Genomic DNA, 13,796 nt, shown 5'->3' on the forward strand with positions numbered 1-13,796 from the left:
CCGTATTATCTTGAAAAACTAAACAATTATTTACGTGTTCGTTATTATTGGCTAAAAGAGAGTAAAATAAATGAACTTAATGTAAGAATTTTCGTTCCGTTCACATGCTGAAGCAGGGGGGTGGTCTTAGTTTATTTTTGGCGCTTGTGGCTCCTAAAACACAGACACAACAAAGTAGATAATCACCTGCCAGATTGTAGAGATTGTTAATATTTGTACTACCTTGCACTGGTGTACACAGAATTCTTTCGGAGGGGGGCTGGAATTGTAAAGGTGGATATTGCATAACTGCATTTCAGGAGGAGGGGGCTACGCTATGAAAATAGTTCTTCCTAATAAGCATTTTAAACTTTGGTTTTAGAAGTTGTTCAAAGACAAACCTGACAATCGAGGGTCATTTTAAGGGAGTTTGTATTTGCCACTTCTATTCTTAACCGTGTCCTTTACTGCTTTCCTTTGATTTTTTCCTCAAAATTTCGGGAGGGGCTGTAATCCCATCGGCTCCCCCCGCGTACGCTAGTGCTAATATAATATGGCAGCGTCAATGCTAATCTAATTATTAATGAATCAAATGTACCATTAAGATCTATAACGATGGTTCTGAGGGAAAAGTAGCATTGTCAACTAACAATTCGAAATGTCCTTTGACATCGTTTAAATGAACTCGTTCGCCCCAATCGAGTACATGTTTGTGGTACGTGCAAGCACTCTACACAGAGTCGCGTATCAAGGTCACAGGTACAGTCATTTTAGTTGAGGAGTGTGGTGGATCTACTTAAGCTTCATCTATGTAAATTTCCAAAAGGAACCAATTAAAAAATTATCGGGTAATCACTTATACCATATATCTTGGTATCAAGATATTAATATTTCAAGAAATTCTTTAACAAGCCTTCTTAGATGTCGGCTAAATTACACCCTAGCCCCTAAAGACTTGTACACTAGGAAGATTGTGCAATCCCCAATCTGTCAGTGTGGTGCAACTGAAGGAACACCTGATCATATTATATTTGAATGTCGTCTTAATGTAACTACACGTGATTATTTCTTAAGAGATCTAAAAAAAAAAAGCAGGATATAATGGGGCATACGCCTTGTAATCACTTTTGAGGATTCCGACTAAGAAAATAGTATATGTACTTACCAACTATATTATAATAGAAAATATTGTATTATAGAATTATGAAATTGTAAAATTGAATTTAACTGGTGCATAACTGAAAAGCTAAAACCAAATATATATTTATACAAAAAAATAATTAAAAGTTATTGAGGAATCTTCGGGTACCTGTATTAAAAGTAACGATAAAATTGTATGGTTTAGACTTACTGCAAATATCTATCGTGAGTTTATTGAAGAGTGGATAGCTGTATAATGGTGTTCATCTTATGTTGTAGGTTGGCGAAATGTTATGATGAGGAGTGTATGGATGAACATAGCAGTTCTAGCCTTGACATTTTACGTGATGGTGGAAAGTCTGGATAGCCCGCAAACAGTGTCATTTAATCAAATAAGAGGACTGAAAGAACTTTTAATGAAACTGACATCGGAGTATGTCAATACTGCTAATTGTATAGCAGTATGGTTTGACTCAAGTTACATATCTCTGACTGTGTTCCATATGTTGCAAAATGTAAGTGACGTTGTCTTGCTGAAGATATCTGCAGATAAATTGAGTGCAAATTCAAAGTCATTTCTTGATAAATGCAACTACCACCTAATAGTGTTACAAGACATGCATGTGTTTCTCCCTGACTTTTTTGAATTGATTGAGACAAACCAAATGCAAACCAAACTGAATGTACTTTTAATAACAATACATAAAATGCAGGATTTAGTTCATAAGTACTATGTAGATAGTCGATTCAATATGATAGTAGCATACGTGTCAGATATCGAAATCTCGAAACATGAGTTCATATCACAAGATTCGGAATTACTTCTGGAAAAGTACGAATGGAACAGTGATCTGAGTTTATTTTCAGAAAGGAAGAATTTAGTCTCCAAAGTATGGATAGTCAGTTGTTTTCATTTCCCACCGTTTACTATGTTCAGGGAAAACAAGATTGGTGAAAGTATTCTGTATGAAGGACTTGATTACCGTTTTCTGAGAGAAATCTTTAAGGTCTTGAATTGCTCATGGATAGCTAGGTTGCCTCGTGAGGTACACTGGGGTGAAATTATGGACAACGATACTATAACCGGGATTAAAGCTGACTTGGCATACGGAAGAGCAGATATAGGAGCTTCAGCACTCTTCATCAACTATGACGTTATCAGGTACATTGACTTCACACTAGCTTACGACTCAATGTGCATGACGTTCCTTGTACCGAAACCACGTGCTCAAGCATACTGGCTAGCGATTTCCTCACCCCTACACTTGTCCTCATGGATAGCCCTGGGTGTTTCCCTTCTTCTCAACTGTGCACTCTTCTACATGTTCTCCTGGACACAGCAACGATGGCGATCACGTGATCAGATGTTGAGAAAGTTCACCTTCCAAGATTGTGCTCTGTACACCGTCAGCATGCTGAGTCAGGAGTCCTGGTGCGGTGCGACAGATTCAGCAAGCAAAGTGATTACCATTTTTATGATGTTCTTCTACTTGGTTTACAGTACGTCGTACTGCTGTTCCCTGAATAGGTTTCTTACTGTCCCCTACGCTCCCCACCCGATTAGCACATTTGCCCAGCTCATCGACAGCGGAGTAGAATGGGGTTCTCCTGACATGTTTCTTCCTAGTTTGATGCGTAACCTCAACGACCACAGAATGGGTGAGTTTTTCGTGAATTTTAAGTACTCAGAGGACAAGGCTTTGATGAACGAGCGTTTAAGGAAAGGAAAGTATGCAGTCGTTGTCGAGGCACTTGACAAAGTATATGTAGCTGATGCAGAGTACATAGTAGACGATGCCTGGGAACAACTGTATCTCCTGAGAGACTGCGTGATGAAATTCAGCACCGCCTTTGGCCTGCAAAAAAATTCTTCCCTGAAGAGTCACTTTGATAGGATAATGGCTTCCATTTTCGAGTCGGGTCTGTTTCAAGTGTGGAGGGAAGAAGTGGTGAAAGGATTCACTCAACAGAAAGTTAACATTGTTCTCTCGCCACGAGTACCTAGAAAGGAGCTTGTAAAAATGAGCTTGGACCATCTATTCTCAGCATTCGTCTTACTTCTGATTGGATGCTTCTTAGCACTGGTGGTATTTCTTCTATCCTGGATAGGGGTATTCTTCAAAATGATAGCTGTCTTTAAAAATACTTCTTGCTTTTGTGACAAAGATAACTACAGCAGTGGTTACAAAATCAAGCGTCTGATCAGAAGTGTTTTGGTGCCAAAAGCGAATCAAGCAAGGGTTAAGAATCGCTGTTTCTCACACACGATGCAGCAACGTTAACCATATTGCATTGCCTAGTCCAAGTGTCAACTATCTCCGTAAAGCAAGAGAGAGTCAAGAATCGTCGGTTTCCTACACGATGAGGTAACATTCAGTTTGATATAATAATGGCACAGTTTGGAAAAATACTACATCACTCTTAATTTGTGTTCCCCAAGAAGTTTCAGATGCAGAATAGAGACAATCGTATGAAACAAAAAAGATTCAATATTACGACTATTTACACGTGAAGTCCACAACAAAGGACACGGTTCTGGACTTCAAAGCATTGTAATGTACAATTATTACAAATACTCTAATCTAGTGAACACTATAACATTATTTATCTAATATATAGTATATTTTTCATCGAAGGTATGAATTTTGTAGAATATAACTGATAACTAAATTCGTATGATTGGTTTCTAATTAATTTGACACTACTTGGAATACACACACTCCACCACTCGCACACAATGATTGATCGATTCAATGAGCTTATCTTACTCTTGTCTAATCGCGACGATGAGGATGAGTGATGGTATTAAGAAATTGATTAGGGAAGAGCCATTGCCAGGTGAGTACTCGAATCTGGGACTCGTAAAGTCGTAGCGCTTTGTGCCAATCACTTCTCAACGGATGTTGGCATCTCCACACAATGAATTCAATGTAGCAAATTCCTCTTCCTTTTTTATTTAGGCTATTTTACATCGGATGAATAATGAACTGATGAAATGGATGATAGGACAAACAATGATACCCAAGCTTTAACAGTGGTTGGAATCTTGGACATCTGGCTTTAAGTGATCTCAAAGTAATAAGGACCCGATTGTATTAATTTAGTTATCATTTATATTCTACAAAACTCCTAGTGTGAATCTAATTTTGTGCAGGCTCAAGTTATCAAAACAGAGAATAAAACTCAAAACTTTCAATGTCAGTATGTCAGTCGAATGGTGACATTTTGAACTTTTGCTTGCTTCCCTAAGGGGAAGGTGGTACCTCGAAAGTTTCAAATGAGGAACTGGGGTCGAGTGACGCCCCGTTTGAAACGACTCGTAAGTATTTTGTAGCATTGTATGGTGGCCATATAAAATATATATAGATCGACCACAAGGGAAAAAACCTTGGGACGAAAAGTCCCCGCGCAGCTTTCCCTTCTTCCCTCCACCTTGGGCCATAAGGAAGCATGGTCCACTCTCCCCCTCTCCTACTCGCGGGAGTACGGTGCACAGGAGTCGCGGGTCTGCGCAGGTTGTTTTGCTCGTGGTTCCACTATAGCTGAGCTAACACGGAAAGAAAACCATGCCGGGATTTGGACACAAGTCATTTAATTTGAAGAGCTTTCCGAAGTATGAAATAAAAAAGCGTTACATTGTAGACTGAGCATATTTTTCTTCCATTCGATATATTTACACTAATGGTTTATTCTATCGCTGCTCTTACTTAACTAAACTTACAGCAGTATACACTGTTCTGAAGGTAAAAGTAAACGCAGAGATGTACTACAAGTTTACTTCTGTATAAATGTCTTCAATTCAATTAGTGATGATTTGGATTGAATCCTAGGGAGATGAACACTTCGTGTGCAAAGCCCGTAGATCCACACATATCAGCATCAAGTTTCCTAGCTGCGAACGAAGAATTGATAACCATCAATTTAGAAATTCACGCCAAATCAAAATACGAAAAATTTCGGAAGTCTTATGTGACTTCTAAGTTCGTGCCAACTAGATCTATGTTTAGGCGTAAAAGAGAGGTAAAACCAAGAAATTCCTGCGAGGAAGTTTATAAGTGCCTCTATGTGAGTAACGATAAATTGACTTATAAATATAGGAACTTGGATAAGCTCTCAAAATAGTCTTGTTAAACGCGCTTGTGCACTAGGGAATTTTATTCTGAAAAGAGAATCGACAATTGAAATAGCAAGTGGGGAAGTTGGTTAGGACTCTGGATCTACACCACCTGCGAAAAGGAAATTATTCGCCAGTCCGTCGACTCCCCCATCCCTGGAAATTAACATAGTCTATAGTTTAAAATCAGTTTAATAATTCTTTATGGAAATCGGCTTCACGTACGTCAATTCCAACAATATTGTGTTCACATTACATTTTCATTTTTGTTATAGGGCCTCACCGATGGCGTAGTGGTAGCGTCGTTGCCTTGTAATCAAGGGGTCCCGGGTTCGATACCTGGTGAGTTGTAAAAAAGCAGAATGCTTGATGTTTTTAGTGCTAAGAACAGAATTCAGTTAGTTTGTACTACAGGGTGGCCACAAAGTACCGTTACCCCTATAATACGATGAACGATAATTCTTTTGAGTAGTTTTTATTGATAACAGACAATGAATTTACTAAACACCTCTGTGATATAAACCATTAATTATCCAAGGGATCAGTCATCATCATTCTCGTGGCAAAGGATAATAGGCAGCCAGGTTCTGTGCGACATTTTGCAAAGCAATGCTGGCGTAACACGAGTGAAAGCCCGTCTCACAGCATCTTTCAGTTCGTCAGTGGTACCGTACGGTCTAAAACGGAAACAAATATATTAATACTTTACATAGGGGTAACGGGACTTTGTGGGCACCCTGTAGAACGGGATAACCGCAGAAAAACTGCTTTACATCGTGTAAAATACAGGGATCAGGTTATGTTTTTTTTAAAATCATAATCTACCATTTCAAGTTAATGAATAGAATTAATGGATCCACAGTTGTCAAAATTTTAAAAATATGAGTTTTATGTGAGACGTCAAACAGCATAAACTTTATGAATAAAATTCCCTCTAAACTTTTAAGCTCTTTCTTGAACGACGAATGTAAAAGTTAATAACAAGACAAAAGAACTGTGGATTTCAGTACACTAACTGTGAATTGTAATATATATATATATATATATATATATATATATATATATATATATATATATATAAAGAGAACAGTTGACTCATCTGGTGAAGCGAGTTGATAAGGCCCTCCAATGATATTATTATTATGAATTTGGAATAAAATTGGTTTATATTTATTAGATTACAAAAAATATTATTGTATAATAATAATCGTAACCATGATAACAATAATTTTATTGTTATTAATTTCTACTCTACCCTACAAACGTTTCTGCCGATGCCCACGCCTGAAGACGAGAGAAGAGGTGGTCCCTCGAAAAATAGTTTAGGAATAATTAAAAGTAGAAGCACTACACGATGGAAAAATCTTAGCTAACATTGCAAGCTAATAGAGAACCATTATGACTAACATTCACAGAAGTATTTTTTACCTTGCTTCACTCTGTTTTCCATACCTGAAAGGACAGGAACATCACAACCACCACTCCCGTAGTTATCATCAGCAGACGAAATCGGTCCATAACTGAACCAAGGCACCCAACAGTGACGACAGTGGTTCGCGAGGGCACCACTTTACAGATGGTGTCCTCAGATGATTTACAACAGGCCACTGGTACAGGAATAGATGCTTCAATCCAATCTTTTGGCCCATAAACACCACAACAAGCATACTGTTAGAATAAAAATAATGTGTTTCAGATAGAAGTTCCAGTAGGAGCCTGGGGCTCCCCAAAACCCTAAAACCGGACCTCCTACGTATGTAGTGCAGAGTTTAATCGTTTATGTTGAACAACATTACCGCTGTAATAAAAATTCTTACATTAAGATTGATAAGAATGTAATTTCCATCTCTACGCTGGAAGAAACAATACAACGTCAAAGCCCACAGTGTTTCAAAGGCAACAGATACGTTGCAATTAACAGCATGAGCGATAAATCAGGCGAAGCCAGGCCTGGCTCGGTAGTTCAGTTGGCAGTCGACCTGCGTGACGGAGTAGTTAGCACAGTACGCTTCGACTCCAGGGGTTCCGGTTTGAATGTGAAAAGTAGAGAACTTAGGAAAAACTGGTACTTGAGAAAAATAGACAAAAGAATGACGGGGGAAACTTCCGCTTAGGGATTTTTCATTTTCCTGAAGGAAGAAAACTGTTGGTAGAGAAATGGCACGGTATGTCAGACACCCCTGGTTCGAGTCCTGGTCGAGTCTGCATTTTTCGCTGAAATTTCTACATACGTACTACAAAATTAATGTGCTTAAAGCGTGCGTGTACTTCAATTTGCATTGCAAGTATATAGGCTTGAAAAAAATACTTGAAATAACTCGCCAGTTGTATCCTGGGGAGAATCTGACACTGATATTGGACTAATTTACGTATTGTTTCACAAAGAAACTAAGTGAAAGTAGACAACAGGTGTCCACTCTCTGTCGTCTCAGCAACAACCCTACACTTCTCCGCACGTACTAAAGCCTAATTGTGGTTTAAAATGTCCGATTCTGACTCTAAAAGATGTACCTAGGTAATGGTGGTTCACGACTTATAATTCTGATTCTTAAAGCAGTATGTTTTTTTCTTGAACCTATTGTCGTCACTAAATTCGTGATTAACCGCCGATAGTAGATACGTACAACGTAAATACTTCCATAAACTAGTCAAGGAATGAATGAACCACTTACCTTAGACTGAAGAACATTCCATACTTCAACTTTATCAAGTTCCTTTATCGTCATTTTCATATTTTGCGCTAAATCTTCTTCGCCATACACTGCACAGTGGAAGAAACGATAGGCTATGTACACTTGCAGAGTAAATGCTATAAAAGTGCAAATCACATGCTGTAAAAGAACACAAGCATAATTGAAATCAGAAGTGCAGGGTAGTTCTTAAACTGAGGGAACAAGCATATAAGTTTCAAGTTGCAAATTTCAGTTTTTCTCAGGAAGCTTTCAGGGCTAAATGATATGTTTTGCACTGGCTAACAAATTGTTGATTATTTTAGCCTGATCAAATCTTTGTAAGTAAAACTGAGGAGTTGTTGCTTAAAACTTTTAGGCTTGCTTAATTTATATTGAAATTAAAGTGTTAAATGATGGTAACATGCATTGCACGGAAACGAGAAGAAATACTTTACATTTTGCTAGATTGTACATGTAATAGCAGGCAATTGTAATTAACAAGAAGTGTATTTGTCATGGTTATAATTTATATTTTCACTCGTAAAATTACACACACACCGGCGAATTTATGTATAAACTTTTCTCCTCACAGGAACCAATCCTGAGTCCTAATAACAAGGTGCTTTCCATGGTTAGAAAGTACTGCGGAAACTATTACATGTAATTTTGGGAAAATACGATGGCTAAAATCAGGTGTGTCATTCCAAGTCAAATCAACCAGGGCCTTCAGGTCATAGCCTTCAATTTTGAAGAAAATTGGCATGATGGTTCACTCATGTCTGGTAAAAATTTCCAGATTGAATCCGAGTTAGTTCCGAGGCTCACTGCTCAGATTTGGGTCATATATTCTGAGCGCACCACCTTCTTCCAAAGGCTATAACTCTAGAACTACTTCTCGGGGGAACCTAATATTTTGTATGGAAGCCTTCCAGACATGATTGAACCATCATGCAAAATTTCATCCAAACCCAAAATCTATGACCTGGAAACTTTTCTGAAATTGGTGTATGATCCAGGTGGAAAATACAGAGATGCAAAGGCAATCTATCTAACATGATCAAAACCTACAAATGTTAACAACGCCAAACCTAACGTGGCTATGTTATCCATGTAAACATCTAGGAGAGGAAGAAAGGCAAATTCGAAACCAAGAAAGTAGTGGTATTGATACTACGGACAGTGCCACTTACAAGTGTAGAAAAGGCGAGGCTATTTGATTGAACAATCAGATTTGCTTACACTTAAAACAATGCCAAGATGGGGCCTGTACCCCAATTCTTCAGGTGTGATATGCTCTGATTTTTAAGAAATTCTGAGTTTCTAGTGTAGAAAAGGCGAGGGCTCAACAGATAGATTTACCCATACTTAAGACAATGGCAAGAGGGGCTTATACCCTAATTTTTCAGGTGTGGAGGTTTGGGTTTAAGTCCTCATAAAATATGAAGCCTCCCCTGATGGCAAAATGATAATATTGTTGTCTTGTAAACAAAAGGCTCGGGGTTCGAGTCCTGATAAAATATTTAAGATTGAAATACATGTGGCAAAATAATATGTCCACAAGTGAGATTTTGAATAATTACTGCTAGTTGATAGCCCCCAAATCTGAAACCCCCCCTCCCTCCTCTGCTCAGACAGATTCGGCCATGTGTGTAAAAGCTATATCTGTGTGATTGTTGTTTATAAACTTGTCAAAAATATGGCTTTTTTGTATGAAAACATACAATCCTAAATACAATTCTGGTTTTGTATTGTTCTGTTAATATAAACACAAGTGAGACTTACAGAATATTTATTGTACAATTCAAAATCCAATTTTGAATTGTATTTAGTTGATATGGAGATGGGGTTTTAAACCTGGTGAAGTGTGTTGCACATCAGCAAAACTATCACCAAAACCTAGTTACTGCTGTTGTTTGGGTATAAAAGCACCAGCTCAGCCATTAACTGCTGAACCCAACTGATATTTTTATTAAGTATAAAGTTTTGAATTGAAGCCCAGAAAATCTTATATAATAAACAACAAGAAAAAATGCCAAAACAAAAATATTGCAATCGGTGTAATAAAAATATATCTAGTTCTCATTGGGCTAGGCATTGCCGTATTTGTAACTCTAAGAAATGCAGAAAAGCCACAAAAATATGTCCAAGATGCCATAAAATATTAAGCAAGGCATATTACAAATGGCATAAGTGTAATTCTTATGTACAGTCATCAGCATTGCCCTCACAACCATCCACATCTGGTCTGAAAAGGAAGCATGAAGCACCTGTTAATGCTGGACCTGCAAAGCAGCCACGCTATGCACCCATCCGTAGCAGTTTTAATGCCCAACTCAGGGATTATCGGTTTGTATCAGAGCCAAGATGCGGCATTAAGAATTTCTTGAACAGTGTAAATCCTAATGTGCAGGCAATTCTAAATGTACAAAATGGCTCTTATAAGCTGTCCCTCAAATTGTATACTCAATATAAGAAACCAAATGGCACAAAATTTACACAGCCCCACATAACAGAAACTGTACCGGTATATTCAAATGCAAATTCGGACAGAATAATAAGCAGGTTGATAGATCAATTGAATATGAAACACTCTGAATTTGCGGCAAAAGAGTCCGGATGGAGCCTATGCGGATCCCCACACAAGTTATATGTTAATATTTCTGAATTCAGCCCATTAAAAGGTTCTACATATCTGCCATTACCTGCTAATATCAAAAACAGAAGAGCCGTGGTCAATATAAAAAACACCGACCAGAAATGTTTTTTGTGGTGTATATTAGCTGCTTTGTATCCAGTTTCAAGGAATCCTGAGAGAATAACTTATTACAAACAGCATGAACATGATTTTGACGATGCAATGGAGGGTTTGGAATATCCAATGTCTGTTCAGAATATTGATAAATTTGAAAAAAGGGCCAGGCACATCAATGGCAAACAATTATCTATTAATGTATTTATTTGTTCCACTGGCAATTGCCCGATAGCACCTCTCAGAATCAGTACACTTGATGATGAATCTGCTATTCCGATTGATCTGCTCTTAATTGAAGGGGATGACACACACCATTACACTCTGATACATAATCTTGAAGCTTTGGTGAGAACACAACTAGACAAATCCAATACAATATTCAAGTTGTGCAGAAGATGTTTAACTGTATTTGATGGTCAAAAAATGGTAAATGGGGTTCGTGAAAAAAATGCAGAAATTGCAAAAAACAAGTTAATTGAGCATCTGAAATATTGTGGGAACCATAAACCTGTTCATATGGTGATGCCCAATCCAAGTGAAAATTGCAAATTCAAAAAGTATGAAGCCTTGTTGGAACACCCAGTATATATTGTCTGGGATTCTGAATCAAATCTCAAATCTCTTGCATTCTGCAATCCAGATCCCGAAGAATCTTCAATTATACCATACCAGCTGCATGAACCTTCCAGCTTTTGTTGTGTGGTTATACGGGATGGTGTTGTTATTAAAGAATATTCATACAAGGGACCAAATGCCATCAAAATATTTGCACATATAATAGAAAATGTGTGCCGTGACATAGCATCTAACATCTTATTAAAATCAAAGCCCATGTTGCCTTTAACAGAGGAACAGATTGAAGATTTCAACAATGCAGAAAAATGCCCGGTATGTGATTGTGAATTTTCAGATACAAATATCAAGGTTCATCACCATTCTCATACAGATGGTCGATATAAACAGGCCCTGTGTAATAGCTGTAATATTAAGATCAAGAGACCAAGATTTATCCCCATATTTTGCCACGGAGCATCCAATTATGATTTCCATCATCTGATCAGGTACGAGGGGTTTGAGAAGCAGAATTTAAATATTTTAGCTGAAAATGATGAGAAATATATATCTATTAGCAAGATAATTAAAGTTGATGGTGTTCCTATTCACATAAGATTTCTTGATTCTTACAGATTTTTATCAGCTAGCCTGGATACACTGGCCACTCAATTATCTGATGATCAATTCAAAATCACACGTGCATTGTTTCCAAATCAGGACCTGAAATTAATTAGGCGGAAGGGTGTATATCCATATGACTATGTTACAGATTTTTCTAAATTTGATGAGTGTTCCCTGCCACCACAAGAAGAGTTTTACAGCAAAATCAGAGGATCTGGAATCACTGATGAAGATTATCACCATGCTCAGTTGATGTGGAACAATTTAAAATGCAAGACATTTGGTGATTATCACATGGCATATTTAAAACTTGATGTCACCCTCTTAGCTGATATATTGCAGGCATTCAGAAAATCTTCCATGCAAAATTATGGACTGGACCCAGTGTATTTTTACAGTGCCCCAGGTCTAGCATGGTCTGCAATGTTTTTCAACACCAAAAAGCAATTGGATCTGATCTACGATCAAGATATGTATCTGTTTATGGAGAAATGTATAAGAGGAGGGATGGTGCAATGTTCCCAGAGATATGCCAGAGCAAATAACAAGCATATGCCTGATTATGATCCAGCACGGCCATCAAATTATATACTGTATGTAGATGCAAACAACCTCTATGGTCACGCTATGATGGATAAACTGCCATATGCAGGGCTTGAGTGGGTAGAAGATTTCAATATTGAAGATCTTCAGGACTTTGATGACAGTGACTATGGCCTCTTCTTAGAGGTTGATCTGACAATTCCTGATAATGTACACAACAAATTTTCTGATCTGCCCCCAATTCCCGAGGTTCAGTGCTCACCTGGCTCTAAACAGAAGAAACTCATGATGACTCTAGAGCCGAAACAGGGTTATGTCATATATTACAAAAACCTCCAGTTCCTGATGAAACATGGTGTCCAAGTGACCAAAATTGGCAAAGTTTTGAGGTTCAGGCACTCAAAATGGTTGAAACCATACATTGATACAAACACGGAGCTTCGAACATCTGCAAAGAGCCAATTTGATAAGGGCTTGTTTAAATTGATGGTGAATTCAGTGTATGGCAAAACAATTGAAAATGTCAGAAAACATACCGATGTTAAAATAATTACTGACCCCAGCCTGAGCAAAAAATTGGTTGCAAAGCCCAACTTCAATTACAGAAGAATTTATGATGAGCACATGGCACTTTTCAACATGATGAAAACAAAGATTAAGTTTGATAAACCTATTTATGTAGGGGCTGCAATATTGGAATTGTCCAAATTACATATGTTAACATTGTATTATGATGTGCTGAAACCTTTTTATGGTGATCGTGTAAAACTGATGTACATGGACACGGATAGTTTTATTCTTGATATTCAAACAGAAGATGTTTATCAAGATATGGCACAGCCTGAATTGTTTCAATACTTTGATACCAGTGAACATACAAGGATTCAACCCCACAACAAAAAGGTGCCTGGCAAGTTAAAAGATGAGACATGTGGTGATGCTATTGTGAAATTTGCTGGGTTAAGTGCCAAGGTGTACAGTTTTAAAACATGTAGTGCTGTTGTCAAAAAGGCCAAGGGTATTGGCAGAGTTACTGTGGAAAAAGATCTTGTATTTGAAGATTATAAAAATTGCATCAAATCCCAGAGTTCAATCAGAACATCAGAAAATAGAATTCAGAGTGAGGATCACTTGTTGACTAGCAATGTTGTAAGAAAAGTGGCCCTGGACCCACATGATGATAAGAGATGCATTTTATCATGCAGCATACATACTTTACCTTGGGGGCATTGTGATTTGAAAAGTGGCAAGCAATGCCCAATTACAGAGCATGATTTGAAATAAATAAACATGCCTATGAACTTATTTGGGTTCAAGAAACAGGCTATTATGGAGCTGCCAACACCGCAACCCTCTTCTGATATGCTGTCTAAACTGAGTGGCTTGTTAATTATTCATCTGAACAGCATACTTACAGATA

The 13,796-nt window shown here is 37.7% G+C and overlaps 1 protein-coding gene across 2 annotated transcripts in view; it reads right to left on the reverse strand.

The window, feature by feature from the left end:
• LOC145987332 (tetraspanin-4-like) overlaps positions 1-13,796 on the reverse strand; it is a 78,742-nt gene that overhangs the window by 55,405 nt on the left and 9,541 nt on the right. The window contains exons 3-5 of one of the 2 annotated variants that reach the window (XM_083121886.1): positions 7,906-8,064; positions 6,686-6,901; positions 4,777-5,011 (exon numbers count right to left, since the gene is read on the reverse strand). In XM_083121886.1, coding sequence (XP_082978012.1) covers positions 4,946-5,011; positions 6,686-6,901; positions 7,906-8,064 — 441 coding nt within the window. In that variant the 3' untranslated portion in view covers positions 4,777-4,945. Of the gene's footprint in view, positions 1-4,776; positions 5,012-6,685; positions 6,902-7,905; positions 8,065-13,796 lie in introns of those variants that run through there. The other variant, XM_083121899.1, reaches the window with a different exon arrangement.

The sequence above is a fragment of the Lepisma saccharinum genome, chromosome 1 (assembly GCF_977018435.1).
Source record: "Lepisma saccharinum chromosome 1, izLepSacc3.1, whole genome shotgun sequence".
NCBI classification, from domain to species: Eukaryota; Metazoa; Arthropoda; class Insecta; order Zygentoma; family Lepismatidae; genus Lepisma; species Lepisma saccharinum.